The following is a 19820-nucleotide window of genomic DNA, read 5'->3' as shown; positions in this document are numbered from 1 at the left end:
ACTTAATTTATCAAATAACAACATACCCCCAATTAGTGTCTGTGTGTGTACACAATTGCTTGGTATTGATTCGGCTACAGTAAATGCCTTAACACAAATCGTATAATTTGTAAAACTACTCAAATTTGATAATGTGTATCGCAAACGTTCAGCACCCAAGCGTTCATTTTTCTTGACATTTCCATAGTCATGCGTGTTATTTGTTTTATTACAGGGAACCACATGCCTTTCACTGTTATAACTGCAAAATAAAGCCATTTTATTTTATTTTCAAATATAATTATTGCTAATACAACTAGGGCTGGGACTATCCGCATATTCGAATATCCGGATATCCATAGGGATATCTGTTCACACGGATAAAATCCGGACGGCATGGATATCCGGTTAATATTCGTTTTTCAAACTATCCGGATTTATGAAGATCCGGTTAATAACCAGTGAAAGCAAAAAATTGATGTACCATATATGTTTATTTAACATTAATAACAATAAATTCGTGGGGCATTTAAATCAATTAACAGCGTTTTTTCACAATATAAACAAATGGCACAGTTCTTATTTGCACTTGTTTGTAAAATTGTAGCTTTTTAATTTTTGGCGTTAATTTAATAATCTACAAACATATTTTGTGAATAATTTTTCGATGTTTGCTTCGTTTAATTCTGATATGCAGATATTCAACTTTTATATTCCAGTATCCGGACACACGGATATCCGGATTTTGCGTTTACGTATCCGGATAGTCGAACAGCGGATATCCGGATTTCCCATTTGTGAATCCGGATATCTGGATAGCCGGATTTTTTGCCAAGCTGTCCGGTTGTTCGAATATCCGGTTTATCCGGATAGTTGAAAAATCCGGATGCAGTTCACAGCCCTAAATACAACACACATGGTCTATTATGCTTGCGCTTTTAACTTACCTTATAATATAGCTGCGTACTTTGCCATTTGTTTTATATGGCGATAGCCATGTAAGCGATACCGATTGGCTTGTTATGTGGTCAGCAGTTAGATTTTGTGGTGGCGTCGAGGCTGAACGAAAAAATTTCTTAAAGTAATGTTCCAAAAAAAACTGTACAACAAGCACACGTTAATTGCTTACATACCTGCTTCATTCGTTTGTAATGTCAATGCTTCGCTTATTGGCCCAGATTTTACATCAGAATACATATACATTTGCATTTTATATGGTGTGTTTGGTTCTAAATCAAGAATCTCATATTTGTCTTCGCTTTTATCAATATAGATAGTCACATTCTTATCCAAGCACTTTAATTTCGTTATCGATTTTGTTTTGCAATAGATGATCGTATAGCCCTTGATTAGTGATGTACAAACTCGTTCTGACCTCCAACGTAATAATACGGAATATGAATTTTGCCCTATAATATTCGGTTCTAATTTTTCTAAATCGTTTGAAGCATCGGCAGTGCACTTTGCCCAATGCATGCCTGTGTAGTAGTCTGCATAGTTGGCGGCCACAGCTAAAACTAGCGGTTGACTTTGTTGAATTGTAAAATTACGGGCGTCTTTATTCAAATGTATAAGATCCATTATATTCTGTAAAAGATGAGGTAATTATAATTTCGCGAGCTTCGCTAACTTCCTTTTTCTATTTCTTTCATCTTGCCTAATTTAACATAAATATGGTATCCGAAATGTACATAAAATATATTAAGGATATTCAGTTATAAAAGCTTTATTTGCAATATCTTGGCACCGGTTACAAAAGTTTTTTAAAACGGAGTCGCCTCTCAGGGGTTGTTTGACAAGTATTTCTGACAAGAAGCTGTACAAAACAAACCAATCCATACCCTAAAAGCCAAAGCTTTCTAGTGTCTTTGAGCCTACTATAAAAGAAAATAAATGTAAGGCGAGATAACCTCCGAAGAGATCTAAGGCCGAGCTTCTCTTCCAATTTGTGTCGTGCTCCTTTTGATTTTCCCTACAATTTGGCCGGACGGGACCTACATGTTTTATGCTGACTCCGAACGGCATCTGCAAGGCAGATGAGTTTTCACTGAGAGCTTTTCATGGCAGAAATACACCCGGAGCGTTTCCCCAAACACTGCCGAGGGGCGACCCCGCTTAGAAAAAATTTCCTCTAATTTAAAAACCTTATTTCTAAAATTTTGATGTTGCTTTGCCCGGGGTGCGAACCAAGGGCATACGGTGTGGTAGGCGGAGCACGCTACCATCACACCACGGTTGAGCCTACTATACCCATACGAAATCTTGGGAACGGTGGTAACGCGAGTTTGAAGCCGTTCCATGCGATCTTATTTGCAAGCCCTACTTAGTACTTACATTTAAATAGAGGTAAACCCTTTCAGAGTCGGCATATAGCATGTAGACCCCGTTTTGCAAATTTGTCGCAGAGTAGCTCGGCCAAAAATTTTCGGATCTCTTTTTTTAAGAGTTATTCACCCATTTGCGGATCCTTGGTGTGGTGGTAGCGTGCTACGCCTACCACACCGAAGGACATGCGAACAACTCCCGGTCAAAATATTATCAAAAATTTAGAAAAGTTGTTTGAATTATAAAAAAAGTCTAATCTGGGTCGCCCCTCGCAAATGATTTGGCCAAGACTCCGAGTAAATTTTTGCCACTAAAAGCTGCTTTCGGAGTCGCCATAAAACAAGCTATGCCTGAATATCCTCGGAGGTAAATCGCCCCAAACATTTTTTTTTTATATCCATTTTCGCTTTAGAATTAAGAATCGAAAAAAAATATTCCACTTCTGATTTTTGTAAAATTCATTTAAATGAATATAAATAAGGAATATTGAAAAAACTTACCAGACACTCATTAGAAACAACGCTTTTCGGCTTGCACCAAAAAATCGTATAACCTTCAAGATTCGTATAATCTTCTGGCGGACTCCACAATAGAGTATAAGAACGTTTCAGTGCATGATAAACACTACGAATGCTGGAGGGTGTTCTATTTTCGGAGTTTTGCATAAGCTCTGGTACGCGAATACGACTACTTATTGGTGATACGCCTTTTTCATTGCTACTCCAGAGTTGAAATTCGTAACTGTGGCTGCCCTCCCAGGGGTAAGCTACAGTTGGTATTTGTGTGTGGCGCGAAGGTTGATCACTAAAGATATTGGAAATAAAAAAAACAAAATACATTTCCAATAAAAAAATAAAAAAATTTAGTTATGTAAAACATACATAACAACATCATCCTTTATGTAGTGTTTTACAATATAATGAAAATTTGAACCATTGCGATGATATTCTGGCATTGGATACCAAAATAAGCGAAGATGTGTAGCATTCAAGTAAAAACTGCTAGTATCCACGGCCGGTGGAAATTGAGGCGCGGAAGGCAGTGTTTGAAAAACAATGGTGTACGAATCACTCCATGTAGCTGCAGACATTTTCATCTTAATTCGCAAAGACACATTATATTCATAATAGGCATAAGGCAAATCATGAATTTGCAAATTAAATATTGCATGATTATTGCATTTTATGCAGTAATGAGTTTTCGTATTTTCATAATGTGGCGATCGCAAATGTACTTCCATTTGCATGCGATGCAATTTGTACGAAGAGTATCGTTCCATTTGCCACGTAAGCGCACAACTATGAGCAGAAATGTCGATAACTCGAAATTCGCTGATCGCTGGTTTTACTATAAATAAACATGAGATGTATAGAATAAATACGAATGATCGTTCAACTAATTAATTTGATAACTTACCAATTACTTTGTGATTTATGCTCAAATTTTGACTTAGTGAACCCAGCGAATTATTGCTTGTTAAGCGAAAACTGTAGAATTCGAAATTGGGTTTGTAGCTGCCATCATCAAGCGTGAAATTGCAAGTAGCTCTGTCGCCTTCTTTTACCAATTTCGTACAATTAAGTATATAGTTCTGTGAATATATCTTACGGTTATCAGCCGTTCTTCTCTTATATTTTTGTGGATTTTGTTTATATATAATATATTTTTTTTTTGTGCCACATTAGTATATGTTTAGCAAAATATGCAAGTGCAGTCATTTTAATATACACTTACTCACAAAAGTATTTGGCATCCGATTTTTTGCAAATTTCAGCAAGTTTTCCTTAAGTTAAATTATTTTCAAAGTTTTACTGAAAATTCAGGAAAATTCGGCAAATTTTCATCAAAGTTTTGAACTTTTCTCCAAGAATTTTCAGAATTTTTCTGAGTATGCAGTTTTGTAGGTCATTCAATTTTAGTACAATAATGTGCTAATCTTAATCCCCTAAAGTGACTTCCTGATATTTTGCAATTTTTTTCTTAGGGGACCTTCGTACTTATTTCCATATAAACTTTAGAACGGATTTGTTTTTTATATGGGAAAAAACGAAGGTCCACTAGGAAAAAAATGGCCAAAAATCGGGAAGTCTCTTTAGCGGTAAAACTTTGAACTTTAACCTATATTTCCTCTATTATATATTAACATATTTTTTCATAAAAAAATTGCGAAAATAATTTAACTTAAGGAAAACTTGCTGAAAATTGCAAAAAATCGGATGCAAAATACTTTTGCGAGTAAGTGTATATAGTGTGTGCGATACCAGGTGTAGTAGTAGTTGTGGTAAATATATTTTAGAAGATGTTAGTATATATAAGCAAATTACAAGGAAACCCAAAATAAAATAGGAAAATTCAGCTATAACAAAACAGTGATGGTAATTTTTTTTATAATTAAGCTAAACTAAAGTTACGAGATGCATTCGGGTGCTTCTAGGTAAGCGAAGACACGCAATTGGTTGTGAAGTAAGAGTTATTCTGAAGTACTCTTAAAGTAGTCTAATAAAGACCATTTGTCATTATTGAATATTGGAGCTATTTATTCAACAGTTTAGCGATTCGAACGTTAGCAGAAGGTGGAAAAAGCGGAATTTCCCTAAATTCATTACAATATATTCTTATGGAATGGACTCCATAGGCACGCACGCAAACGTATAAAAATTCGAAGTTAAATCCGAGAACGCGTTCGAACGCATCAAAGTAGCATTTTTTCTACTTGCATGCGTGTAGCAGCCAACTTCAAGCTGTTTTTAATAGTAACATCTTGTTATTTACTGCTTTTAAGTACACATAATTAATTCGTGGTGAATTTTTGCGACTTTTTAAATATTTCTATGAATATTTATTTGTTATGCAAAGATACTTATATCAAATTTTTTTAGTGTTGCCTATAAGTAATAAAATTACTTTCATTCAAATACATTATTAATAAACTAAATGCTACAGAAGTTTAACAAAGTGCTTTCTAAATAGAAGTGTTTAAAGGCTTGGTATACGAGGGTTGGTTGGTATTTATATTTTGAGCCTAATAATGAAGACAGTAATTTATTATCGAAAATAGCTTTATTGTTTTTCGAAGTATTCTCCATGATAATCAATACACTTTTGCATGCGTTCAAACTAATTTTCGTAGCACTTTTTCCACTCCGATTGAGGTATTGAGGATTGAGCTTTTGTCAAATTATGCGGGATCCAACGCGAACAAATTTTTTTCACAGCTAAATGTTCATGAAATATCTTATTGATGCTCGTCATACTAATGCCCAGGGATGACCCAATCTCACGATAAGTCGTATGACGATCTTGCAATATAAGTTCGCGCACAGCGTCAATGTTTTTTTTGCACAACAACTGATTTTGGACAACCTTCACGACTTTCGTCCCTGAGCGAACGGCGGCCACGATGGAATTCGTTATACCAGCATTTTACAGTAGCAAAGGATGGGGCTTCATCACCAAAAGTGGAAGTAAGTTGTTCAAAGCACTCCTGTCTTGATAATCCACGTCGAAAGTCGTAAAAAATCATCGCACGAAAATTTTCCCGAGTTAATTCCATTTTTTCGCTGAGATACAATTTTTAAGTTACTGTAAACAACACAAGTTGTGCTCGAATATCAAAATTTTCTGAATTAGTGTTGCCAACCCTCAAAATATAAATAGCAACCTTAGTATTAGGCAACAATTTATAAAACTACACTAATCTACCATTCAGGGGCGATTCATAAAAACTCGAGAAGTAGAAAGCAGTTCATTTAATTTGTCTTTCAGACAGGCTTAGCTGTTTCGTTTCAATGTAAGAAAATTTGTCTAAATATCGAGCCCGAACAGCCAATGAAAGCAACAAAAAAATAAAATTTTACATAGGAAGGTTTTCAAGGTGCCGCGCCATGTTTCCAAGGGGCAAAATTCCAAGAAAAAAAAGAGGGAATTATCTCACCTCTTCTATAGTAGCATAATGTCAACCTTTTTCCTTGGAATTATGCCTCTTGGCCAACAGAAGTTTGCTAAACAACGAAAAACCATATCACAACCCAGGACCTAGTTATAAAATAACTCCAGCTTTTTAGAATTTGATAGCTGTGCCACTCCTAATATGTAGCTGGAGACTTAGTCTGCACAAAACGTGCGCGATCGTTTCCTTTTCCAAACCGCACTTTCTACATCTGCTATCACTGTCAAGCCCTAATTTAACGCCCTATGACGCCATAAGGCAGTGTTCAGTCAGAATACCAGTCATGAGCCTACAATCTTCTCGTTTTTAAGAAAAGAGTACGTTTGTTTGTCCAAGGTGGTCAGACCTGCACATGATCATCCGCACCCCCCCCCCCCCCCCCCACTTTGGGTCGTAGGGGCAAATTTTGAAAAATCCCACTTTGAAATGCCTATGTTTTTTTCTTTTTGGAGTTTATTTTTCTCTTTAGAAATTTATTTAGTCAGAACATATGTAAATGAAAAAATGAATTTAACTTAGTAATAGAAAAGAAATTAAAAAAATTATTAGAAATTAGCGTTTTTACAACCCCCTTTTAAACCAAGGCGTCACTGTGATGCATTTGCATGTCGTAAACATAGTGGTGTGGGTTTTTTATTCAACCGTTTTAAAAAAATGAAGGTCACTGTGACACAATTGCAGATCGTAAAATTGCTTGTGTTGTTTTTTTTAAGCCACCACAAGACACAGCAGGTAGAATTGAAATTGCCCCTACCCAAAAAAAAAAGGGGGGGGGGGGGGGGGGGGACATCAAAATTCGTTTTAGATGTATGGTTCCTTCGGCAAAGTTTCTTATTTTGATCCCTAGAATACGATTTTCACAGAGCAATGAGCGATTTTTAAATCGACCCGCCCCAATGTATACTGCTACGAGACATTATAGCCTTAATTGCTGCTTGGCTGTTAATGTAAAATCAGAATCAGGCAGTTGTTGTTGTTGTAGCGATAAGGTTCCTCCGGTAACACAGCACCATTAAGGTACTAGCCCGACCATCTCGGGAACGATTTATATGGCCACACTAAGCCTTCAGGCCATCCCTCCCTACCCGACCTCCCAAGTTCCATAAGGAGTATGTTCGCCCTGTTTTTGATGACGCTTTACTAATATGACCGTATGCAGAATGTTATACAGTGCAGCCGTCGGGGTTGTTTCCAGGGCTTCCGTTATGCATATCCTCTCTAATTTTTTGAAGAAGGCACATTTTTGTCTGGCCGTCCACCAAACAAGGACTCCATAGCAAAGGATGGGCTTTACAATCGCTGTAAATATCGAATGAGAGAAAGGGTGATAGTCCCCACGTACGTATGAGAGCAACCGGAATTGAATTTACTACATAACAAGTAAGGAAGGCTAAGTTCGGGTGTAACCGAACATTACATACTCAGTTGAGAGCTATGGAGACAAAATAAGGGAAAATCAGCATGTAGGAAAATGAACCTCGGGTAACCCTGGAATGTATTTGTATGACATGCGTATCAAATGGCAGGTATGAAAGAGTATTTTAAGATGGAGTGGGCCATAGTTCTATAGGTGGACGGCTTTTCGAGATATCGCCATAAAGGTGGACCATGGGTGACTCTAGAATTTGTTTGTACGATATGGGTATCAAATGAAAGGTGTTAATGAGTATTTTAAAAGGGAGTGGGGCTTAGTTCTACAGGTGGGCGGCTTTCCGAGATATCGCCATAAAGGTGGACCAGGGGTGACTCTGGAATTTATTTGTACGATATGGGTATCAAATGAAAGGTGTTAAGGAGTATTTTAAAAGGGAGTGGGCCTTAGTTCTATAGGTGGACGCCTTTTCGGGATATCGTTATAAAGGTGGACCAGGGGTGACTCTAGAATGCGTTTGTACATTATGGGTATCAAACGAAAGGTGATAATGAGTATTTTTAAAGGGAGGGGGCCTTAGTTCTATAGGTGGACGCCTTTTCGATATATCGCCATAAAGGTGGACCAGGGGTGACTATATAATGTGTTTGTACAATATGGGTGTCAAATTAAAGGTATTAATAAGAATTTTAAAAGGGAGTGGTGGTAGTTGTATATGTGAAGGCGTTTTCGAGATATCGACCAAAATGTGGATCAGGGTGACCCAGAACATCATCTGTCGGGTACAGCTAATTTATTTATATATGTAATACCACGAACAGTATTCCTGCCATGATTCCAAGGGCTTTTGATTTCGCCCTGCAGAACTTTTTCATTTTCTTTTACTTAATATGGTAGGTGTCACACCTATTTTACAAAGTTTTTTTCTAAAGTTATATTTTGCGTCAATAAACCAATCCAGTTACCATGTTTCAACCCTTTTTTCGTATTTGGTATAGAATTATGGCACTTTTTTCATTTTTCGTAATTTTCGATATCGAAAAAGTGGGCGTGGTCATAGTCAGATTTCTGCCATTTTTTATACCAATAGAAAGTGAGTTCAGATAATTATGTGAACGAGTTTAGTAAAGATATATCGATTTTTGCTCAAGTTATCGTGTTAATGGCCGAGCGGAAGGACAGACGGTCGACTGTGTATTAAAACTGGGCGTGCCTTCAACCGATTTCGCCCTACCAAATTCCACAAGGATTGGTAAATTTTTGTTCGACTTATGGCATTAAATGTATCCTAGACAAATCAAATGACAAAGGGCGGAGCCACGCCCATTTTGAAATTTTCGTTTATTTTTGTATTTTGTTGCACCATATCATTACTGGAGTTGAATGTTGACATAATTTACTTATATACTGTAAAGATATTAAATTTTTTGTAAAAATTTCACTTAAAAAAAAAATTTTTTTTAAAAGTGGGCGTGGTCGTACTCCGATTTTGCTAATTTTTTTAGGCATACATATAGTAATAGGAGTAACGTTCCTGCCAAATTTCATCATGATATCTTCAACGACTGCCAAATTACAGCTTGCAAAACTTCTAAATTACCTTCTTTTAAAAGTGGGCGGTGCCACGCCCATTGCCCAAAATTTTACTTATTTTCTATTCTGCGTCATAAGTTCAACGCACCTACCAAGTTTTATCGCTTTATCCCTCTTTGGTAATGAATTATCGCAATTTTTCGATTTTTCGAAATTTTCGATATCGAAAAAGTGGGCGTGGTTATAGTCCGATATCGTTCATTTTAAATAGCGATCTGAGATGAGCGCCCAGGAATCTACATACCAAATTTCGTCAAGATATCTCAAAATTTACTCAAGTTATCGTGTTAACGGACAGACGGATGGACGGACATGGCTTAATCAAATTTTTTTTCGATACTGCTGATTTTGATATATGGAAGTCTATATCTATCTCGATTCCTTTATACCTGTACAACCAACCGTTATCCAATCAAAGTTAATATACTCTGTGAGCTCTGCTCAACTGAGTATAAAAAGCTAATACTAGGTACAAACACACACAAAATTGGCAATTTATACCATTTAGGCAATTTATCATACAATAAATTGTAATAACAAATTGCCAATGGAAAAAATTGCGTAATAAATTGTTTCAAACTGCAAATACAACCTTGTAAAGTATGTTTATTGAGTAGATTTAAACGTCAGTTGCGTATGGCTCAACTATATGGTTGGCTTATCTCATCAGCTGATACTATTTTTTTCATTTCACTGGAGTGGGGATTGTCAAAAGAGGATGGCAAACTCAAAATGAAACCAAAACATTGAACACATTTTCTTACAACACACAAAAAATTCAAAGTTTTGTGTTTTCATTCCATTCCATTCGCCTAATTCCAACACGCACATTTTGACATTCTGAACAAAGGTATGTTGTTGCTATAGAGATGAGCCAACCGGCTATCAAATTACTATTGTGTAAGCTAAATTGAGTTGTATGAACACCACTCAATTTAAATTGAAGTTGACGTAAATTATTTTTCTATTTGAAAATGGTATAACCAATATTTCTTCTGCATGAAATTTTGGTTTGTCGTTTGCATAAATATTTTACATTGTCCAACGCACAATTATTTCGGTTAGGGCAAAAAAGACGTTTATGTTCGTTATAAGGCTCATTTAGGCAATTCGTGGCCTTACCTCCTATGGATAAGAACATGTCCGTATTTTCAACCCGATATTAGATGCCCGGGTGTATGTATATATCCCAAAGCGCCCGATCCACCAAGAGGTAATTGTTGGAAGGTACTTACCACTTATGACAACTGCAACGTAATCTATATATGTACGAGTCCGTCATCGAACCGCCTGAGCAGTCCAAAGCAGAGGTGATTTCTGGCCTCATACAGCTTCCACTGCGAGGCAATCTTACTCCAAATAAGCATGCAGCCGATGCATACGTTTAGGGCTAGATGTACTTCAATGTACTAAAGACCCTCAATGTTCGCCTATATAGAGATATTGTTGAAAGCCCCGGCAATGTCTAAGAAGACTCCTTAGGAGTATTCCTTATATTCCAAGGGTTTTTCCATGTTTATAACCACCCTTTGTAGTGCGGTGTACCGTATTTCCTTTGCTGTACGCATGTTGTGTTTTGGAGGAAATGACCTGAAGGTTTAATCTGGCCACATAAATAGTTCCCGAGATGGTCGGGCTAGCACCTTAATGGTGCTATGGTACCGGAGCGTACCGGATCTGGAGCCGGCAAAGGACCATCACATCGATAACACTCCCCAAACCTTCGGGGAGCAACCTTATCGCTACAACAACAACAACATCACTCTAATCGAGATTTATAGCGAAGCAAGGAATATCTGAGTCCGGCGATTTAAGCTTAGAAAAAGTCTTCACCGCCTATTTGATCATGGCATCAGTCACCAAGCTCGGCATCGGTGTAAGTGTTGTCTGCTGGCTTTTCTGCATCATCTCCTGATGGGAAACGTATGTGAGAGGAGCGCTTCAAGGAATTCTTCACTACTACGAGACCATTCCTCGTTTTCTTGCTTTATTAGTCCCTGCACTTTACTCTTACTAGCTAAGACTTTCCTTAACGCTGTCGGTGGGGCACTCGATGTCCGTACAGAAATGTTTCCATGTATCTCTCCTCGCCTTATGGGTTTCGCGCTCGCGCTAGCAGAGCTCCAACAGATCTCTATACTTATCCCTGCACGCTTCATTATCCGCTACCCCTGCCAGATTAAAAATTTTTATACCTGCTCTCTAAGAAGATTCAGCTCATTGCTCCGCCACGGCGGCTTTGATTTTCTTCTGAATCTTCTTAGGAGACAAGCTCTGTTGTACGCAATCATAAGCGTCTTTGCTAGAAAGTTATTGGATTCATCCAGTTCTTCTATAATGGCAACCTCTTTGGGTTGTCCCGGTTTTGTTTCGAAATGTTCCTCGAATTTGGTCCAGTACGTTGACCTACGGTTTCTAAGGGTTCCTCCCTTCTCTATCCTCTTTAGGGCTATACTGAAGCTGATGTACGCATGGTATGAGAAGAATGGCCCATCAAGCATTCACCATTCACACCTTGATATATCAAGTTCAGAGCTCTTGTTGTTGTTGTAGAGATAAGGACACTCCCGCAGGCTTTGATGAGTGTTATCGATGTTGGTGGTGCTTTGCCGACTGCAGATCCGGTACGTACCGGTAACAAGCACCAGCCCGACCATTTCCTTCTAGGCCATACCGCCCCCACTTGGGGTCGCCAGAGCCCCTACTGTTAAAGAAACAGATTCGCCACGGGTGTGGTTGACAATTGGGTTGGAGAAACTATAAATTTCGTTGGCAAACCCTTGAAAGGATTGCGCTACACAACCACTAGAATCAATTTGGTATTTTAGTCGCCCTTTACGACGAGCATACCTGCCGCGGGTATATTCTAAGCCTCTAACCCGCTGGGGGATTCCGAGCTCTTGGAACTAATTCGTTGCACTTTAACAGGCTTCTCCTGTAAAGTTTTTTTAGTAACACTTAAATTGCTGTTAGAGCTCGATATGCTCTCATAAAGTTAATAATAAATATGTTCGCATTTGACTTTTCAAGTTTTTACAATGATTCATATGGGAAATATTTTAACATTAGATTTTCTACAGCCAAAAGACACCTTTAAAGCTACTAGGAAGAAAAAAATCTGTAACGGTGCAATGTATACCTACATTTATTGTTTGCTTATTCACTTACCGCATTTTGTGTTACATATTTTAAATTATAAGTTGTTGGTACGGTATTCGCGGGTATAGTAAAGGAACATGTCATATAAATAAAGTCATATGCTTCACAAGTGAAATCTGTCACTTTTGTGGGTTTTGTACCTACATTCAGGAGAAAAACAAAATAATTGATATAGAGTTTATTAACGCAATAGTTGTCAGAAAGAAACAAATATCATACATACTAAGGCATCGAATCCCGAAGATCTTTTGCAATCCCGGCATTGCGGGATTCGAAAATGACAACTCCGGGATCCCGGTACTTTTATCATAACGAGACTGTTACCTTTGATTCTATATTTTTCTCAAAAGTAATCATCTAACGTGTACAAATATGAATAGTTTAACAAAATACACTAATTCCAGTAATCTGTTTTACAATTAAAATCTTTTCTGAATTTTATAAACAAATAAAAAATTAGTTTCGTTTCCCAGAAAAATAAAAAAAAAATTGCGTTGTACACTTTACTACGTACAAAAGTTCAGCGAAAACAAAATACTTTTTTATTCTAAAAAATATTGTGGCGAATTTTAGCATCACTATGTTGTTAGTAAATAAAGGCACATCAACAATAAAGCACGTTGCCACACACACATGCATACAAGACAAGGAAGAGATATCTCACAAACACATGTAATCATCAGCCGAAGTAGTTTCTCACACATACACCCCGATATGGCTACAAGATAAACATGAACTACAAATATACATGTATATAGATGGTAACCAAGCACGAGATACAGAAGTTCTAGCAGGTGAAACGTCTAGACCTTAGGAGAAATATGCGAACGAAGCAACGGAGAGTATAAAAGCAGCGCAAGCTTAGTAATCAGTAATCAGTTTTGATTTAAACAGTTTAGCGATTCGAACGTTAGCAGAAGGTTTCAAATAAGCGGAATTTCCCTGAATTCGTTACAATATCCTTAAACCAGTGGCGGATCTAGGATTGTACCTCCGGGAAGGTTTTTACTTCAGATCTTGCAAAAACTATTAAAAAGTATCTTTTGGAAGTAGGTTTACATTGCCCTAATTTTTATGCCCAAGGTTATGATGGATCTCCAGCGATGAGTGGAGAATTTCATAGTGCTCAAGAAAACATACAATTAGATTTTCCTCTTGCCAATTATGTGCACTGTGCAGCACATAATTTTATTTAATTTAGCGGTAAACGCAGTTTGTTATGTAGCTGGCATCAAGAATGCATTGGGGAAAATCGGATCATTACATGATTTTTACCGATAGCCAAAAAGGCAAAACGTTCTCCAGAAAAAAATTTCATTTATACAAAAAGCAAGTCGAAGAAAAAAATGCAAAGCGTCTGCCCAACAAGTTGGGCTCAATGTCATGAAGCGGTATCCACTTACATTGAACTTCCGCCAGCAATCTTCGAAACCTTTGAGGAGATAGCGGAAGGGAAAACGACAAAACTTCAGCACAAGCTTCTCAGTTTCAGGCTGCTATTTCTACCTTGCAATTCCAAACGTCTTACTATATAATGTAGTCTGTGCATTCCATTGTTTTGGCTTTGAGTAAGCAATTGCAATCAGAAATTCAAGATTTGTCCGAGGCCCTGAAATGTGCAAGATGCTATGCGGGAATTTCAAGAAATGCGACAAAACTCAGAAATACATTTTCATGAAATTTTCAAAAATGTAAAAAAAAATATGCACAAAATACGACATAGATATTAAGAAACCACTCATCAGTAAACATCAATTAAATAGATGCAACGTTGATACTGAGAGCGTCGAAGATTATTATAGAATTGCATTCTATATTCCATTCCTTGATGCATTTATAACTCATATCCAGACATATCAGAAACATATCATGAAACACCAATCAATTTTCGAAAATTTCGGTGTTTGTTTCCCAAAAATGAGTACAATGCTGAAAAATGAAAGTGTTCTGAATTGTGCCAAAACTAAGTTTGCAGTGGAAGTCAAAATGTGGAGAAGGTGAGTCGATGGTCAGAATTTTAATAGCGTATTTCATGCATATGAGGTGGGTACAATTTTGATGATTACCCACAAAATTTGTATGATACATTTCTTATTTATCTTATTTTTTCAGATGGTGAGTCCAAATGCTTTCGAACATGTAAATAAAATATTGCGCATATTAGCCGTTCTACCAGTTTCGAGAGCAACACCAGAACGCACATTTTCTACCCTCAAAAGGTTAAAATCATACTTGCGAAGTACAATCAGTCAAGAACGCTAGAATGGACTGGCTTCATTGAATAGCCATATTAATACACCGCTTTCTGCAAACGAAGTGCTAGAAGAGTTTTTCAAAAAAACCTAGGCGATTGTTGAGAAATAGTTATGAGAAAAGTTAGTTTCTTAATGATGTATGTGCTTAAGGCATGAATATACAGCCATATAAACAGTTTCATAATGGCAAAACCATACAGATGGTTACTTTTTTTAGCTGCTTTGACATTTCTATTTCTAGCGCAGTATGTTTTTGACACTCAACCAGAGAATTACAAAAACAAAATACATGAAATTCGTGTGTTTGTTTGTATGTATGTGGGAATTAATCCTGACAGTGTGGCAACACCACGGCGGAGCAAGCGTCATACGAATGAGGAGTATAGAATATAATAGAATTGAATAGAAGTGAGTCGTTAATCTGTCGTCAGCCGTTAAACTCGCGTTCGCATACTAAAATCGATTCGTTACTTAAACTTAATATAATTTAACCTTTAAAACCTAAATGTTACTATTAAATATTCTTATAAATAAATGTGTTACTTTTATAAACAGTGTTGTGTGAATAAAAGGAAATAGGGCTTGAGAAGGTAAGTCCTACAAAATTGGGGGCTCAACCGCGATTGTACTACGAAAAAATAGCCAAATTTTTGATAAGTACGCGGTGAAAAAAAAGATGCTAAGAACGGTCGCGATGCGAAAATCCGCGTAAGTGAATTGGAAAATAAAAAGTTTAGAACGGGCGATTGCGCATACATTTATTGTATTGTGCAGCGTCGTGGACAAAATGCATGAAATGCATTTATAAGAAAATTTTAGGTGAAGTGAATTTGGACGAAGTGCAAGCTAACGCACTTATGTATGTAAATGTGAAATATTCTCGAAGAAAATTCAGTGTGGGAAAAGGGTTGTAAGAGGTACAGTACCTCATAGAAGTGTAGAAAACGTTTTCAAAAATTTGTAAGCACGTATGCAAAAAATTTGTAGTCTTCTCGGAAGAAAACCGGGGGAAAAATTGTTGGAAAGTGTACAGTTATCTCCATAAGAAAGCGAGGAAGCCATGTGTACATAATTATATGGATAAGTACATACAACATATGTACATACATAAATACCAGTGTCCGGTAAATTTTTGAATTCCGCGAAGCCAATGCAAAGCCAAGCCAGCGTCCTAACGGCAATCCGAAAATAGAATCGGCAGTAACGACAAAAGTGAAAAATGAGAGAATAAAGTAAACATAGAAAACAAGACAAAGTGAAAACGAAAATCAAATCGGCAGCCACAAAAAATAAAAATTAGAGAATAAAGCAAACTCAAAAAGTAAAGACAATAGTGGTAACACAAAAAGTAAAATAATTCAAACTAAAGGTTGAAGAAAAGTATCAACAAACACAAGATATAAAAACAAAGTAAATATCACACCAAGCCAGAACCGAAGACATCAGTAGCAGCAACAACAACAAGAACATCAGGAGCAACAACGAAGGGCGAAGCCGATAGCACAGCAGAAGACAATAGAAGCAGCTAGTCGTAAGAATAATATTTGTATGCGCTAATGTATGTATCTAATTTTGCATTTTCATTTTACTCTTTGATTTGATTTGTATTGGGTTTGAAAATATTGCGAAAATGGAAGCAAGTGAAATAAGAGCGTTGACGGTTGACGACTTAAGAGCGAAATTGAGAGAGCTCAATTTGAATGCAAACGGGTTAAAGAGAGATTTGCAAGATAGGTTATTAGCACATTTCAATTCGAATGAAGTAAATGATCAGAGTGATGATGGTAGTGAACATTCGTTTACAACAGTAGCAAATGCAGGTGCAGGGGCGTTGCAAATAAATAGAACAGATAGGGTTGCTTTCACACTTCGTGATATCAAAGAGAGCATATCTGCGTTTAGCGGTGACAATTCCATTGACGTGAAACATTGGATTGTTGAGTTTGAAGACGTGGCTGATACAGTGGGCTGGAATCAGTTGCAAAAGTTTGTTTATGCGAAACAACTTTTGACTGGTGCTGCTAAAATATTTGCGCGTGGGTTAGTAGGGGTAAGAAATTGGATTTCTCTTAAAAATGCTCTAGTTGACGAATTCGGTGAAAGGATATGCGCTGCAGAAATTCATCACGCTTTAAGAAATAGACGTAAACAAACAAAAGAAAGTTTGAATGAGTACTTATACGTTTTAATAGAAATGGCCAAACCCATATCGCTGGATGATCAAAGTATTATTTCGTACTTTGTAGAGGGAATTCCAGATACCAGGGCTAATAAAATAATGTTGTACCAAGCAAAAAATTTAAAAGAATTAAAAGAACAATTGCGCGTGTATGAAAGGGTGAAAGAGCCTCACTATTCGGTAAATAAGGCGAGTGCACCTCAATCACCAGCGAGTTTTAGTGATAATAAAGACAAACAGAACAGTTCTAAAAAAATTTGTTTTAAATGCAACAAAGAGGGTCACATAGCAAAGGGCTGTGGAAAAGAAAGCAATGTAAAATGCTTCAAATGTAAACAAATTGGACACTATTCGTACGAGTGCAAAGAAAAGGCTAAAGATGTGAAAAGCGAGCCTATGAGCATGATAAAAGAGGGTAGAGCTGATAATGTAGCAAAGAAAGCTAACGATTTTTATTTTCTTGATATTACAATGAATAATATTACGTTTTCTGCTTTGGTCGATACCGGTAGCAAATATAGCATAATGAGGTATGACACACTCCTAATGCTAGGTGATGTGGAGCTAGACCGGGAGAAACTACATCTAAGCGGGGTAGGGAAAGGCCAACTCACGACACTGGGTTGCTTTTATTCGGAAATAAAGGTAGACGAGGCAGTTCTACAAGTACGGTTCCATGTGGTTAGGGAAAGAGACGTACCATATGCGGCGATTATTGGTTGCGACGTTTTAAAGAAATTTGAGTTAATAATAAAGGAAGACCAAATCCATTTTAAGTCATTGATAGGTGCCGTAGCTGCGGTTGCGGTGGAATGTAAGCGTCAGGAAGAGGTGGTGAGGCCAAGAGCGATAGATGATACGGAGGTATCAGTCGTGCCATCTGCTGTGGTAGTTGGTAGCAACATCACTTCTGTGGACGATCAGCGTGTGATTGAAGATGGTGGGGATAACACTAACTTCAATGAGATTTGGCTTAAGGAGTTTGAAACGTTATGTTTGGCACAGGATGCGACAGAAGGCGTCGAGCAGGAGAATGTCGATCTGTCGAACATTGGGGAAAATTACGTAAAAGAAATCGAGGCATTGATAAGCAATTATATGCCTAGGAAATCGAGAAGTTCACCAGTGGAAATGAAACTGATACTAACAGATGAAATACCAGTTTATCAGCGTCCACGTAGAATGACTTTTGCAGACCAAAAATGGGTAGATGAGCAAATTACTATCTGGTCGGAAGAAGGTATTATACAAAAGAGTTCGTCCGAATACGCCTCTCCGATAGTACTCACTACTAAGAAGAACGGATCAAAAAGATTATGTGTAGATTATAGGAAAATAAACGAAAAAATAATACGAGATAATTTTCCTATGACAGTTGTCGATGAAGTGCTTGACAAGTTGTACGATGCGTTAGTTTTTACAACTTTGGATCTCAAAGATGGATTCTTTCACGTTCCTATAGAGTCAGCTTCCAGAAAATATACTTCATTCGTGACACAAACAGGCCAGTATGAATTTTGTTTCGTACCTTTTGGTATATCCAATTCACCTGCGGTATTTTGTCGGTACGTACAAGCAATTTTTCATGATTTATTGAGGGACGGTACGGTAATTATATACATGGACGATATTGTTATTCCGTCTAAAGACGAATACGAGGGTATAAAAAAACTCAAGTTGGTTCTAGAGCGCGCAAGCCAATATGGGTTAAATATACAATGGGCAAAATGCCAATTTCTGAAGCGACAAATAAATTTCCTGGGTTACATCGTTGAAATGGGGAAAATTTTACCGTCTAGTGAAAAAACCAGAGCAGTTGAAAACTTTCCGATACCGTCAAGCAAAAAGGAAATTCAACGGTTCTTGGGGCTTACGTCATTTTTCAGGCGGTTTGTGAGTAATTACGCAACGGTAGCTAAGCCATTGACAGATTTACTTAGAAATGATGCGAAGTTTGTTTTGACTGATGAACATCTGATAGCTATCCAGGAGTTGAAAAAGGCTCTGACGAACGCACCCGCTTTAAGGCTGTATAATCCGACGGCGGATACTGAGGTCCATGCAGATGCCTCGAAGTATGGATATGGAGCAGTGCTATTGCAAAGGGATGGAGAAGATCGGCTATTACACCCAGTGGAATACATGAGTAGGAAAACAACATCAACGGAGGAGAGATACAGTTCATACGAACTCGAAGTTTTGGCGGTCATAGCAGCCGTGAAGAAATGGAGAATTTATCTCCGAGACGTAAAATTTAAAATTGTAACGGACTGCAATGCTTTCGCTCTCACCATGAGCAAACGAGACGTGACGGACAGAATAATGAGATGGGCCATGTACTTGCAGGAGTATGACTATACAGTTGAACACAGAGCAGGGACTCGCATGAGACATGTTGATGCTCTCAGCCGTGTATATTGTCTAATAATCGAAGATTCACTAAAATATAGATTACGAGACGCACAGGCGGAAGATGACTGGATTAGGGCTGTTAAGAAAGTTTTAGAAAAAGACGAATATGAAAATTATTTTTTGAAAAACGACGTATTGTACAAAGATGTAGTCAAAGAGCTGTTAGTGGTACCTTCGTCAATGGAAAATGAGATCATACGGCTGGCACACAAGCAAGGCCACTTTGCAGCCAAAAAAACACAAGAGTTGGTCGAAAAATACTATTATATACCAAACGTGAGCGGTAAGGTCAGTAGGGTGGTGAACGGATGCGTTGAGTGCATCATAACGGATGCTAAGTCAGGGAAAAGGGAAGGGATGTTGACGACAATCAACAAAGCTTGCGATCCTCTAGGTACGTATCATGTAGACCACGTAGGTCCACTGACTGAGACGCGGAAGAAATATAACCACATTTTCGTAGTAGTGGACGGATTTTCCAAATTTGTTTGGTTATATCCAACAAAGTCCACTGGGGCAGAGGAAGTAGTTCAGCGGCTACAAAAACAGGCGGCGACTTTCGGAAACCCGAAGCGAATCGTGTCGGATAGGGGAAGT

General features: G+C 37.6%; 1 protein-coding gene across 2 annotated transcripts in view; it reads right to left on the bottom strand.

Annotated features, from left to right (window-relative positions):
- LOC137251100 (cytokine receptor-like) overlaps positions 1-19820 on the bottom strand; it is a 72823-nt gene that overhangs the window by 3617 nt on the left and 49386 nt on the right. For both annotated transcript variants that reach the window (XM_067785089.1, XM_067785090.1), the window contains 7 exons: positions 12387-12517; positions 3721-3895; positions 3186-3651; positions 2805-3108; positions 1113-1566; positions 927-1038; positions 27-241 (listed from right to left, as the gene is read on the bottom strand). In XM_067785089.1, coding sequence (XP_067641190.1) covers positions 27-241; positions 927-1038; positions 1113-1566; positions 2805-3108; positions 3186-3651; positions 3721-3895; positions 12387-12517 — 1857 coding nt within the window. The remainder of the gene's footprint in view (positions 1-26; positions 242-926; positions 1039-1112; positions 1567-2804; positions 3109-3185; positions 3652-3720; positions 3896-12386; positions 12518-19820) is intronic.

The sequence above is a fragment of the Eurosta solidaginis genome, chromosome 4 (assembly GCF_040869045.1).
Source record: "Eurosta solidaginis isolate ZX-2024a chromosome 4, ASM4086904v1, whole genome shotgun sequence".
Taxonomy (NCBI): Eukaryota; Metazoa; Arthropoda; class Insecta; order Diptera; family Tephritidae; genus Eurosta; species Eurosta solidaginis.
This window is presented reverse-complemented; position numbering and strand designations above follow the sequence as displayed.